Raw genomic sequence first — 14,566 nt, 5'->3', positions numbered from 1 at the left:
TAATCAAGCAGACCAGCAGTTTGTAAGCTGTAGAAAATCTGGCTGTAGAAAAAAAAAACAAGCAAGAAATACAGTAACTGCATAATTCTGTTTGCCGTAGCCTATAGATAAGATATAATAAGATCTTTACCTTTAACGTCTGATTGCTCAGAAATTGTCCAGAAATATCTTGCATCCAAGTATACAGCTTTATATAATTCAATGACAAGTGTTTTTCATAAGGATTAAAAGACAGTTTGTGTCTGTGCTGTGGTACGTGGGCTATTGCTGCTGATACTATTAGCAAGTCTTAATGTACTTTTCCTCTGCTTTTTTTGGAACAACTGTTAACTAGACCAGTCTGTACAAGATGTACTAGAAGGATTAATTGTGCTTTTTACTACCCTTGTCAGAAGGATGAAGTAGAACTGCTTAGAAATATTGCTTAAGTATATAATATTTAAAATCTGCATGTGGGAAAAAAAAATTCAAAATGAGTTTTAGGATGTCATAAACTTTGTACTAGGCTAATTCTGAAAGTCTGGCCTGAAATTTGGGGGAACCTCCTAAAAGAGGAAGTGAGGCTTTCTCTTTCACAAAATGTTTTAAGTAGAACCCTTAAATGAAAGAACCACTGAAAAACTTTTTTTTTCTTTCTGAGATTGCATTAGATTTGTATTTGTAAACACTCTTATACTTGCAAAATCAACTTCTTTGGGTTTAGGGTTTTTTTATTGTGTCATTCTGATGGGTTAAATATGCAATTGTGTCTGTTTTAATAAATCCTTCTTTCATGTATTATAATAAGATATTTCATAGTTCTTTTGGGTTTCATTTGTTGTGACAGTGGGGTGTATGTATGTGTGGCTAATTTCATGTGGCTGACTCTTAGAATTTTTTTGACACTATGTTCTATTAACATATGCTCTATGTGAGTATATTATATAGGTTAATCTCACATGATGTATAAAGCGAAAAGTATGTCAGGGCACATATATACATATCTGTATGTGTGTGTGTCTGTGTGTGTGTGCATATTTACCCAGAGACCTGTGCAGTAAATAATGGTGGATGTGATCGCACATGTAAAGACACGGCCACCGGAGTTCGCTGCAGCTGTCCGGTCGGCTTCACCCTGCAGCCTGATGGCAAGACTTGCAAAGGTCAGTTTGTGTTTGTGTGTGTCTTTGTATATTATCTGTGTTTTCATGTCTGTTTCTATTAAAATGTTGAGGAACATTCCACTTCTCTTCTCCTTCCAAAAGCTTCTGGATATCAGGGAGCAATTTTACATTTCCTGTATTTAGACTGCAAGATTAAATTGCAGGTACACCAAGAGTAGGATTCTTTTACTGGAGATTGTTAGGTAGCACCATGTGCCTATTTGAGTGATCCTTAGCCAAGACCAACTCAATCCACGTCTCTACGTCCTCCTCTTATGTGGAATAAGTCCGTGATCGTTGTTGTTGTTGCTCTGGCCGCGAAGCATTCCCGGTTCCGAAGTCCAGCTTTGACGTCAATGGCCAAGGATTCAAAGATAAGTTGCCGCTAAGTGATCTTGGCATAGCGTGATGGTGGGTTCTCTCTAAACAAATACCACAGGAGAGTGGGAGAGGGGAACGTTAGATAAGTACTCAGTTAAATGACGGAAGAGTGTGTTTTACAGACAACTCGAGTGTTATTGGCGTCATTCATGGGGAAAATTTATATAAATATAAACATTTTTAAAAATGCACAGCGGACCGTTGGATCATTAGCCACAAAACAGCCTCAACAGTCTACCACTCTAATCTTTTTTGGTAAGTAGTTTTCTTATTATTTTCCAAACAATGCTATGGTCAAAAAGATTGATTTTGGTCTCCACACATGTCCAAATAAAGCTCCAATGATGCATGCCAATGAACTCTATTCTATCCAAAAAGGTTTGGCATATGTCATATTAAAGATATTGTTTTTTATTAGATTCTGGATGATTTAACATGAAAAATTCATGTTAGTTTCCATAGAGGTTGGACTAAGGGCCCCAGGTAATTTCTGGCTTTTTACGCAGTGGTTTCCATAGGGATATAGTGTGGTCATGTGACTCTGAGTGTCTTTTAAGAAGGGGAGGCATGTGGCATGTATGTGTAAAATAGTTGAGATGGACTTGTCTGGACTGCACATAAAGAAGCTGCAGATCCTATACTGTTTGATCACACACACACAGACTTCAAAATGTAAATGTCAGTTGGTGTGTGTGCGTGCTACTTATGTGAATCCACACACTGCAAGATGGATGTTAGGCTGGTCCGGCAGTTTGCCGCCTTTTTAATTAGGTCTGCCTCAGGGTCTGCTATCATAAATCCACCATAATGTTCCCGAACTTCGATCTTGTGACATGCCATTTAATTCACATCAACACCTGATAAATGACATTATTGGTCATTCAAGAGCGCTGCCTGCTGGTAAAGTTCGTAAAACTTATTATGGCCATATGGTCAAAATCAGAATGGTTTTAAATCATGTGTCAAACCCAATACCTGCAAGCAACATGGTTTGCTGCCTGGTCTTATTTGTTCTATGTGCTCAAGTTGTAGCACCTACAGTATTGTATTTTTTTTTTCACACTAGTTTAGTAATATCTAGAATTCATATTAGACCCTGTCTTTTGTTTTTCACCTAATTGTGGTCACCAGTTTAGTGTAATTCTTGATTAATTAATTCTGAGTTTATGTTTTGCTAATACCAATGATTCAGAGTGTCTTTGACCCCCTCAGGAAAAGCTTTTTGAGTCTTAAAAAACATTTTAAAATTTGGACTGAGAAAGAAGAAATACAGCATCAGATTTTTTACATCCAGCATTCACATCATCTGTACAGTTCTGACATGGTTGGGCCATTTAAGAGGTTCCTAGGAGGCTGTTGTTTTAGACATGAAGTCCGATCATTGTTCTGGTATGGTGAGATACCTTTCCACCTTGATGGCATCCAACCACTATTGAAAGTCTGGGTGCATTAGTGTAGCAGGATATTATATAGAGAAATAAAGGTAGTTTTTATTCTAGCGTTCTGATATTCTGCACAAAATAAAAGTAATTGCATTAAATAATCCTTGTACATCAACTTGTTCACTTAAAATCATCAGTTTTAGACAAATCTTTGCAGAAGTGTTCATGACATTAACCATTCGTTAACGGCAGATTTATATAATGTATTACTTCAACAGACAGTTGTCCTCTATGCTATCATGTCATCATCAGAAGAGAGGAGCATATTTTTTTATGCTAAAGGATGTATACATTTTGGCTGACTCTGTATAAGGAAAAGCTGGCACAAATAAATGAATGAATAGGAAACACTGCTAATTCCTTTGGTGGGGTAAGTTTCTTTTACAAGCTTATCACAAGATGATGAGGCTCCATTCTAAGTTACCTTTAAAGAACTAGTGTATCTACTGAAAATGATGACATTTATCAGAACACTGTACTTGACTCCTTGCATAGTTTACAACCAGGGCCTTCATACTCAGTTATAACAATAATATTCTCCCCTTATAAAGCTGTGTATAATGTAATTTGAGATATAACTGATGGCTTTAATTTACAGTTGTACAGTAGATTATGTAATTACTGTCCAGACGGGAATGAGAAGTTAGACCACCTTTGTGCAGCAGACGAAATGGAAAAAAAAGTCTTATGTGATTAGGATTATTATAGATGTCTGTTTCTACCTGTGTATAGGCGTGTGTGTGTGTGTCTCCATGTAGGTGGCATGGTAATGATAAGGCTTAATGTTTTTGCACCTCTGTATGTGCACCATTTACATCTTTATACAATGTGTTATAATAAAAATAAATAATAATAATAATAATAATAATTATTATTATTATTATTATACTCTCTCTCTCTTTTTCTGTGATCCCATGAAGCTGTCTGTTCTTGCTCTGGTAACATACTGAAATCATTTTAGTATAAACTATTTAGGGCATGTTAAAATCCCTTGGGTCTCATAAAGGATGTTTCTGCAGTGAAGACAGATAGGACAGCTAATCTGTATAGACAGACATGAGACAGACAAGCTGCTGACAGACACTTGCTTATCAGGGAGGGAGAGGGAAAAGTATAGAGAGAGAAGATGAAGAAAGAGGAGGAGTGTTAGAGAGAGAAGAAGAAAAGAGAGCAATATACGAAAATATGGAGAAAAGTAGGGATGGAGCAAGAATGCTGGAAAAGTAAAGCGAGAGGAAAGAAAAAAAAATTGTTGTAAAGATGGAGAAGAAGTACTAAAAGAGAAAGAGAAAAAGACAGAAAGAAACAGTAAAAAATAAATAAGATACAGTAGAAGGACAGAATTAGGGATGGAGAAAGAACAGAAAAGAAGAGTGAGGTGGAGTAAGAGATGATTGAAAAAAAAAGGAATGCGGACAGAAAAAAGAGAGCAAAAGATAAATACTGTACATAATAGCATCGCTCAGCTTATGCTCAGGTTAGCCGTTAGCTAGTTGTGTGAGCTAGACTATCTAGCCAGATGTTTTGTTGTTTTATTGGATATGCATTTTGTATCATCCATAAGATATCACTTTACTTTTCTGTAGTAATTTTGTTCAATATATAAAAGTCCTAAACATATACATTTATAAGGAGTGTCATTGCTAGGTAGATAATCATTTAGCAAAAAAATATGTACCAATAAACATACACAAGTAAGCTAACCAAACCTTGTAAGGTACTGAAACTCTAACAGCAGTTAACCCGCAAGCTAATGTTACTTTGCATTATGTATATTTGATAATGCAGCATACTTTTGATAATGGAAGTGGCATTCACATAAGCAGAACACATTGCTTTTAGTTATGCTAACTAAAAAGAAAAAAAAAAAAAATCCATACGCAATTTTCAGATAAGTTGTAACTTTTGCAGATGTGTAGTAAAAAATAAATAAAATAAGTTGTTTTTTACCAGGTGGCACGGTGGCTTAGTGGTTAGCACTGTCGCCTTGCATCTTTTGCGTCTGGGTTTGATTCCCCTCCAGGTTCGATTACCACCTCTGTGTGCATGAAGTTTGCATGTTCTCCTTATGCTTGGTGGGTTTCCAAAGACATGCAGTTTAGGCTAAATGGCTTACAAAATTGTCTGTATTGTGTATGTGTGTGCCCTGCGATAGATTGGCACCCTGTCCAGAGGGTACCCCATCACATGTCTTAAGGCTCCTTGTACACAGGATTAAACGGTATAGACGATGATTGAGTGAGAGTGAGAAAGCTTTTCACCAGACAAATTAAAAAATTTTCTGGGTCATTTTTGGAAGTAGTAATGCTACTAACATCAAAGGCTTGTATTCTTCCAATCACATTTTTTTCAGGACACGTTCATTTATGCATATGCAGTACTCAATGCGGATATTAATCTTACTCGTCCACATATCAGTTACATTCCTCGAACGATTTTTGCTGTGTGTGGGTGCTTATAGTGGGGCAGGATTGCTCTGTGCTCTTCTGGTCCTTCACTGAACATGCGAACGAAAAAGCTAATAAAACAGGCCTTTTAATTTGTGGGAAAATAAACTAGTGCACTCGGCCCTGAGGTTAGTTTCCCTGAGGTGTGCTGTTTAGAAGAGTCAGTGAAATGGTTCTGCTCCTGAAAGCTGAATAGAGATGTTCCATCATGGGTTATTTGTAAAGGTTGGTTTTTCCACTAACGTATTACTTTTAATTGCTTTTTATAATTAAATTTTGGAAAATCTACAAAATGCCTCTAAGTGCAGCTGCCAAGTCTGGATATCGAATGTATCTATTCTTCTCACAAATACTCTGTACACCACATGATTAACAACTGTATTTCTTTCTTTTTGTAATTTTCATGCACCTCTATTATTATTTTTTATGTGTTTTCTCTTATATCTGTTTTTTTATCAGTCCAAAATTTGGAAATGTTTATTATAATTTTTTAAGCTCAGTAGGGCTTATTTTATAGAAGATAACTAGCCTTTTGCTTCAATAATCAGGTAAAGCAGGCAGCAGTGCTGTGTGTGGTGTGTTTATATGGACCTACCGGAGTAGAAATAGTATGAACTGCAGTAATTGTGGGTTTTGGTGCAATTGTCACATTCCTAGAATCAGGCCCCTCCCAAACCAGGAACAAGACCAGAGACCGGAAGCATATTACCTGGGGCAAGGAGAAAAAGGACTGGTTGGTCCAAAGTCTCTGTTTCAGATAAAAGTAAATGATGCATTTAATTTGGAAATCAATGTCCCAGATTTTGGAGTAAGAGTGGAGAGGTACAGAATCCAAGCTGCTTGAAGTCCAACGTAAAGTTTCCAAAGTCAGTGTTGATTTGGGGTGCCGTGTCGTTTGCTAGTTTTGGGCCACCGTGTTTTATCAAGTCCAATGTCAACATGGTGATACCCTTTATGGAGATGCCAATTTCCTTTTCCAGTGGCAAAACTATTAATTATATAAAATACTATTAATTGGTTTGCTGGCCATGATATTACTGTGCTTGATTAGCCAGCCAACTGGCCCGATCTAAATCCCATAGAGAATCTATGGGGCATTGCCAAGAGGAAGATGAGAAACATCTAACCCAATAATACAGATGAGCTGAAGGCTACTATTAAAGCAACCTGGTGTTCCGAAATGCCTGAGCAGTGCCACAGGCTGATGTGGACTCCTCCATGCACATTGGTGCAGTATTCTTTGTGCTAAAGCAGCCCTTAACAAGTATTAAGTGCATAAATTAACATATTTGCAAGAGGTGGACATTTCTGTATTATAAATCCTTTTTTTGTTTCATCTTATAAATCAATTATGTTTCATCAGCTGTAAGCTGTGACATGCACAATGTATAATAATGGCCATATTTCAGGGAGTACGAACATAAAAAGCAGCAGTTCTTGCAAATCATGAGATCTTATAGGTACTCAGTAGGTACAGTAAATCGCGAAAGTTTGATACCTTTTTATTTTAATGCAGATTGTATGCAGGTATTTACAGCCTTCATTTAAAAGAAAAAGTGTTTTTTTGAATTAATGACCTTTGCTATTATTGTCTTATATTTGATGCAATGTAGAATTTACTAAGGTTTTGACCTTTTAAGGCTCTTTTTTGCAGTCTTACTTTCTTTGTCACTATTCTTTTTTTCACATCACTTCACATACTGTACCGTATATAGTACAGGTCGACTAATATACTGTAAGGCTAATATGGTTAAACTGAAGTTAATGTAGCTTCATGCTGTTACACAGAGAAAAGGATATAGAATATATGGATAAAAGTAAATGCACCATGTTTTATGGTGACTATAGTGTTTTTTTTTCTTCATTTTTTGATCTCATGTAGGATAAATTTTTTACATGTTACATGTTTTGATATAATCTTTGCAAATGAAGTCTTAGATATAAAGTAACATGAAAACGAGTCAGATTACTTCAGGGAGATGTGAGAATCATTTAGCTCTAAGCCTTTTTGTGCTGAGGCTTTACATGCACACACACATACTGTATACCAAAAGAAGTACCCAAATGATAACACTCAGCCTTATGTGTGTGTATGGCTGTGTGAGTATGCGTGGTTAACAGCAGGGCTTCATTTTCAGTGGATGTTTTCAGAACGGTGTGGAAACTTTCTGTAATGCTGTAATTCAGGTAATATTTGTGTTTTGTGTCTATTTAAAAACCATTGCAGAGAGGAATCGAACCACACATACACACACACACACACACACAAAGTGCAAATGTCCGGCCCATTTAACTGGATTTTAGTTTTAATTGGGCTGCGGATCGCTTTCCAGTGCTGGCTCTAATATTTAGGATTTTTTTCTGTAAGTATGAGTTTGAGACTGATCCTATTCTTGAGTCAGTGTGTTAATTGTGTTTGTTTGTTTTTTGTTGTTCTTGTTGCGTTTCTTCACACACAGACATAGACGAGTGTCTGGAGAATAAAGGAGGCTGTGATCACGTGTGTAGAAACACTGTAGGAAGCTTCGAGTGCAGCTGTCGCAAAGGCCACAAACTCCTCACCAACGAACGCACGTGTCAAGGTAAGTGATGCACGCAGTACGTAGGAAACAGTCTCAGCTGCTGCCTCCATGTGTTCACAGTGTGTCAGTGCATTTTGTTTCATTCACTGATCGAAGCATAATGATGATTCTTTATAGGTTAAACAGCCGCATATTTACTTACCATGGCAACAAAGATTAAGCCTTAAGCTGTTACACCCCTCAATCAGTTACCAAATAAGTCATAATATTAAGGAATAATATTAGGAGGTTGAATACACAGCTTGTAAAAATGTGAAACGGTTAGTTTTAAAAAAGATTTAGGATTTTTTCATTTTAATAATTTACACAGGACACGTTACTGGTTTAAGGTACAAGATTTGTCAAAATTAGGATTTAAAAAATATGTTGGTTGATGGAAAAGTACCATTTTGCTTTTAGAGAACAGATTTAGCAGGAAAAAAATAAATCTTGAAATAAAAGCTTTTCAGAGATATTAACTGGATTTAAAAGTTATGACTTTTAGGTGATTTTCCGTCAGGTTTATCAGGGAATTGTATCAAACTCTCAGTTCTTAGGCTTAAATTATACTTGTTTAAATATTCTCTGTGTTCTTCTTTGTTAGCATGTAATAGTAAAAACATTTCGAATTAATAAAATGATAATATATCTATTAAATTCTCTCTTTGCTGTTTAGTCACTGTATCTCTCCTATTTAACAAACAGAATAATTAAATGAGATAAACAATAAAACATTGATGTAATACACAGTATTTTTTTTTATTAACTTTCTGCTGCCTAATAAATAGTATCCTCTCTTTTCCTGTTAAATAAATATTTCCTGATTTGAAAAAAAACAATTGTTTGTGATTGTTTTGAATTTGAAAAATTGATTGTTTGTGATAATGATTTATCATTTTCATCTTTGTAATCATTTAAAATTATTTTTTAATTATTGTTGGCCTACAAATTCACATGAATTATTATTAGTAGTAGTAGTAGCCGTAGTAATAGTAGTACTAGTAGTACTAGTTTTTGTGTTGTTGTTTTTTTTTGGTATCATCATGATGGCCATATTATTTTTTGTTTTCAATTTTATTCTTTTTTTATTTATTTATTAAATGTCTAATTAATACTTCTCCAATCTCAATTATTATGAATTAGTCCACTTTGACAGTGATATCAACTCTGTATCCACTTAGAAATGTTTTTTGTTTGCCTCCACATTTAGACATTGACGAGTGCTCATTTGAGAGGACGTGCGATCACATCTGCATTAACTACGAAGGAGGTTTTGATTGCGTGTGCCAGAAGGGCTACACTCTTTATGGCTTCACACACTGTGGAGGTGTGTTCAGACATGAAGCCACAAACACATTATAAGATAAGAAGTATAACTGATGACAGCCACTTACACTTCCTTGCTACTGATTAAAAAAATAATCCTAATAAAAACATTTATTGTTATTTAATAACTGTATGTATGTAGTGTAGAGTCTTTAAAATAACTTTTTACTTCTTTCTCGTAACAATAAGGGTTAATATACAGTAGACCTGTCTCTCTTGATATTCTCAGCATTTCATTGTAATCTAAAATGTATTTGTTTATTTTTTTTAAATATGCATGTGGTAATATTGCAGATATTGATGAGTGCAGCATCAATAACGGACGCTGTGAGTTTGGCTGTGTGAACACACAGGGTGGTTATGAGTGTGTATGTCCTCCTGGGAAGAAACTCCACTGGAACAAGAAAGACTGTGTTGGTAAGTGTTGGTATCGTTTAAATGTTCCTTTTTGTTTTCCCACCATCGTGCGCACATTTGTATTCATGCACATATGTGTTTGGTGTTTCCATGGTGACGTGACCCTGTGTGACCATTAGAGGCGGTGAACTGTCTGCCCAATGGCAAGTCGGCACCTCGCGCTTTGCTCAGCTGCACTAAGACGGCCGGAGTGGAGACGTGTTCTCTGTCCTGTCCATCAAACGCCCTCTTCCAGGCAGGTCAGTGTCTCCGTGCTCAGGTCGTATAGCATCACATTGTCGGTAAGAGGTGTGGAGTTACCTCATATTCACATCTGAATTGCTGTAGTGGTAATGAGTGTTTACCAGCATACTGTCACGCTCTCTCATAAAATTGTAGGTTTGCAATAGCAATTCTTAAAACCTATATTATTAAGATGTCGTTATGATCTAGGGGAGTGGCTTTACGGTTATTTGGTTTTTTTTTTTGCAAATATCCTTCTGACATCCTATCCTTCAGTTGGTTCCATAACCTGAAAACTTCTCTAAATGTAGAAAACAGAAAATATATTTGATTAAATTTAAATTTAAATTTAAAATTTAAGCCTTTAAACAATGCAAATAATTTCCCTTTACTGGAACTAATCAGTTTCAGCATGACACCCCCCCTATGGTCCATGCAGACATTCTTATGGCTGAATGAACACGAATCCCCACAGCCATGCTCATCAATATTTAGTGGAAAGCTTGCCAGATGAGTCAAGATTAATGTAACAGTGTGGGGACCAACTTTATATCATACCTATGGTTTTAGAAAGGGCATGTGTGGGTGTGATTAGGTGTCTCCATACTTTTGGCCATGTGGTGTATCATGGAGGAACATGTCCCTTTTCTCCTTCTGGTTCTTTCATTTTTAACTTTATAGAAGTTAGTGAACAGTTTCTACTGAACCAAGAAAGTTACTGCATGTACCACATTCTCCATAGTCTGCTGGCATCTGGTGGCATTCACTAGTCATCACACTTTAGAAGCAACAACCCAGGAACTGACAGTAAGGCATTCTTAGTACTCGCGTCTTTTCAGTCAAATGGAATGTTTTGGATTTTAAAGTGTTAATGTAAAACTGAAACCGGGTATAAATTAGCTATATCGCTACCTGCTTCTCCACGGCACATCATGGTTGGTCATTGGCTTTAAGCTTCAGTTGATGATGTATGATTAAGAACTGCTTCTTGTATGTTGCTTATTTAAAACTTACCAATAGGTGGCGACGTACATACTGATGGACAAAAAATGTTCATATGTCCTTGAAATTTTTAGTTTAAGAAAAGACATTTGTTTTTACAGCGAATGTAGTAGTTTAAAACAATTTTCTTTAAAATGAAATGTCTTTCATGAAAAGATTTTCTGTATATTTGACATAATGTATATCTGACATGGTGAACATGTTAGAGAATGGGGAGAATAAAAGTAAAAGCTCCATGCACACAGACCCTGAGGTTGGAGTCGAACCCGGGACCAGAATGTGGGAAGATTTCATACATTTGAATGTTTACCTGAAAGTCGTGATAAATTTGTGGACACTAATTTTAAGTGTCTGTGTGTGTCTGTGTGTGTGCTGTTTATGTACTGAAAGATTAAAAGGATTTTCACAGGCTTTTTGTTGATTGTTGGTATCAGATATGCCACAAATATAGATTGAAAATGGATAAACCTAGCTTCATTGAGGTAATAATAAAATTTGTAATTTGTGAAATATAAATTTGTAACAGATGCCACGGTGGTGTAGTGGTTAGTTTTTCGCCATGCACCTCTAGGGTCCGGGTTCGGGATTGCATGTTCTCCTCGTTCTTGATGTGTTTTCTCCGGGTACTCCGGGTTCCTCCCACAGTCCAAAGACATGCAGATTAGACTAGTTGATGTTCCCAAATTGCCTATAGTGTGTTTGTGTTTGTGTGTGTGCCCTGCGATGGTTTGGCACCCTTTTTTGTATGAATTATTTTTATATGGATATTTTGGGGGGTGGAACCAAATTTCTATTATTTCCCATAGGGAAATTTGTTTGAACATTTGGGTGAACATGGTCCTCCAGAATGGTTCGGTAGTCCTAAGCAGTGACGAACCCATCTAGCGATGTTCCTTGCTAATATTCAGACAAAAGAGTGGGGCTGATTTATGACAGCTGTTTATGGAAGTGTAGTCCAGTGCGGGAGATGCATTGTGGGTAATGCAGTCCGATGTGTGTACTGGAATGTGAGATGTAAGCTAGGATATAGAGCCTGAGTTTTGTTTTCTCTTTAGTGGATTTAAGTGCAGGATCCACCCGAGAGTTTGTACTTTCCGAAAGAACAGGCATGCATCGACCTACTCATCATTACACACAAACACACACACAGCGCCTGCATGCACAAACGGAAACACTTATCTGTCGGAATTTATTTTTAAAAGTGCAGGTAAATTTGTTTTATTTTTACTTTATATTGTGTATTAATGATTTTTATGTATTGATTTTTTTGGTCTGTGGAACGAATAATTTAGGTTTCTATTATTTCTTAGGAGAAAATTTTGGAATACGAGCCCACTTCCTGGATGAATTATGCTCGTAATCCAAAGTTTCACTGTACTGTATATGAATGTAACAAAAAGGCGTGCTGCTGGCTGCGTCATTTCCGGGTTCCTATACTGGACGTAACGTATACAATCCGTGTTAAAACCCGGAAATCCCTTTTAGGCAGCTTTATCTTGTGTTCACAGTTACTCCTGTTGGATATGGTTCGTCCTTTTTGGTACCAGCGAGAATAACACCAACAATTTGTCCTCTTTTGAACTCTGATATGTTACCCATAATGGTGTGTGCATTGCAATATTTTAAACGAAACTGTGCTATTACTCTGCTAATTTAACTTTTACACTCTGCTCTTACTGGAATGTGCAATCAATGAAGATTGGCCACCAGGCTGGTCAAATTTATACACACACACACACACACACACACACACACACGCACACACACACACGATATATCATTATTGTTAATTAATGATATTGTTAATTGGTTTTCACTTGGCCAAAAAATACTGACCTGAGTAATTTTCTGACTGTATGGGCTAAATATATTATTCTGTTAGCATAAATGCCTGCCTGGGTAGAAATCACATATTTATAAGGGTCAAGTGTGCAAAACAGACTAGACCAGATATATCGATCATTTTATAGTGGCACTTCTTCTAAGATGCCATTGTATTAAGTTTGCACATATTTTTTGTGAATCAGGATTCAGAAATTTGTGTAGTTGTCCAAAACACTAAAGATTTTTCTTTAATTTCATGTGAAAGCACATCAGAATGTGTTATTATTTCTAACTGGGTCAGACTGACTGACTTCGTGCTGAAAGGTAGCATTGTGGGATGTCGTTTTTGTTTTCAAATAACTAAAGTGTGATCCACAGCCCAGGAGCAATTACATTCTGAAACACGGGGCTGTTCTGGTTCTTGCGTCCGCTGTGTTTTAAACAAACGCCTGCCGCGTTTAGATTGGACGAGGTTCACACTAGGTTGATGGACAGTTCTGGAAAAACAAAATGAAATATTTGTTTTTATATCTTTCTGGAGATAGAGAAGGTGAGAACAGTGAGGCTTTTAGAAGCACAGCCATGAGTCCCCCGGGTCTTTATATAGTCAGTGAAAATCATTTTCATCTCTCTTCTGAGTGTGTGTGTGTGTGTGTGTGTGTGTGCAGAGGTTTGAGAACAGGTACAGAAAATGTTCTGTGTCTGCATGTGTGTGTGTGTTGGGAGTGAAAGCGTGTTAATTGTCTCTTTGGCTTCATATGTTGAGCACATGAGACGTATAAACCTGCTTTAATCCCGGCTGTGTTAAAAGTTAAGCCAAAAGAAATACTCCGGCTGCCATTGGACGATTTGTGGCCAGACTAACCGCAGACTTCTGGCTCCTTACACACGCTCACAGGACTTTCTGATGCTCTGATGGCCCACAGTTACACACACACACACACACACACACACACTGTTTTATTACAGTGTGTGCTGCAGGTTTTTTTTTTATTTAGCTATTTTTTTGTACATTTTTTTGCCTTTCCTTCCCCTTTACATATTTCTCTTTTTTCTTTCTTTCTTTCTTTGCAATTTTCTTTCTTACTTTTTTCTTTTATTATTAAATCTTTCTTTCCTCATTTCTTTATTTCCTTTTTCTTTTTTTAGCTTTTACTTTATTCTTTCCATCTTTTTTTTGCTTAATCCTTTCTGTTCTTTCTCTCTTTATGTATTTATAGAGCCTGTCTCAGATTGGCTTTCTCAGTCGATCCATCAGGAAGTGCTCTGGCATTACTAGGATTTCAGATTGTTTTTAATGACAGGACAGACTCTCTGCGACTGTCCCACCCCTGAGTCTAAAGAATTTTACAGCTTTGTAATCTTTGTCTTCTTTATGTGTAGACTCTGAGAACAGTTACACTCTGAGCTGTGGAGTACCAGTTCAACCAGGGAAAGCAGTACCAAAGAACATCACCACCTCCACCTCCTCAACTCTACAGAGCTGTACTGGTAACTGACCCTTTCATTTACTATTAGTCCTTATTATCAGTGCTAACAACTACGCCACTGTGACGCCTTTAAATAATTATTAACAATTTAATTAGAGAATAGTAATTAATTATGTACCAGATTGTTGTTCAGTTATTTAAAAAAAAAATTTTCCTTGTTGTTGTGTAAGTTCTGAACTCTTATGAGTTTTTCGATTATTCACAAATTTTGGATTTACTGTTAGAATGTGTTTTGTACATTTTAACAGAAACAAATAGAAGCACACACACACACACTGCTCTCAAATTTGAATGACACTTCTGTCTCTCCAC

The 14,566-nt window shown here is 36.5% G+C and overlaps 1 protein-coding gene across 2 annotated transcripts in view; it reads left to right on the top strand.

The window, feature by feature from the left end:
- scube1 (signal peptide, CUB domain, EGF-like 1) overlaps nt 1-14,566 on the top strand; it is a 92,245-nt gene that overhangs the window by 68,439 nt on the left and 9,240 nt on the right. For both annotated transcript variants that reach the window (XM_053508459.1, XM_053508458.1), the window contains 6 exons: nt 1,026-1,142; nt 7,872-7,994; nt 9,184-9,300; nt 9,594-9,716; nt 9,836-9,955; nt 14,148-14,255. In XM_053508459.1, coding sequence (XP_053364434.1) covers nt 1,026-1,142; nt 7,872-7,994; nt 9,184-9,300; nt 9,594-9,716; nt 9,836-9,955; nt 14,148-14,255 — 708 coding nt within the window. The remainder of the gene's footprint in view (nt 1-1,025; nt 1,143-7,871; nt 7,995-9,183; nt 9,301-9,593; nt 9,717-9,835; nt 9,956-14,147; nt 14,256-14,566) is intronic.

Source organism: Clarias gariepinus, chromosome 12, assembly GCF_024256425.1.
Source record: "Clarias gariepinus isolate MV-2021 ecotype Netherlands chromosome 12, CGAR_prim_01v2, whole genome shotgun sequence".
In the NCBI taxonomy this organism is placed as follows: domain Eukaryota; kingdom Metazoa; phylum Chordata; class Actinopteri; order Siluriformes; family Clariidae; genus Clarias; species Clarias gariepinus.
This window is presented reverse-complemented; position numbering and strand designations above follow the sequence as displayed.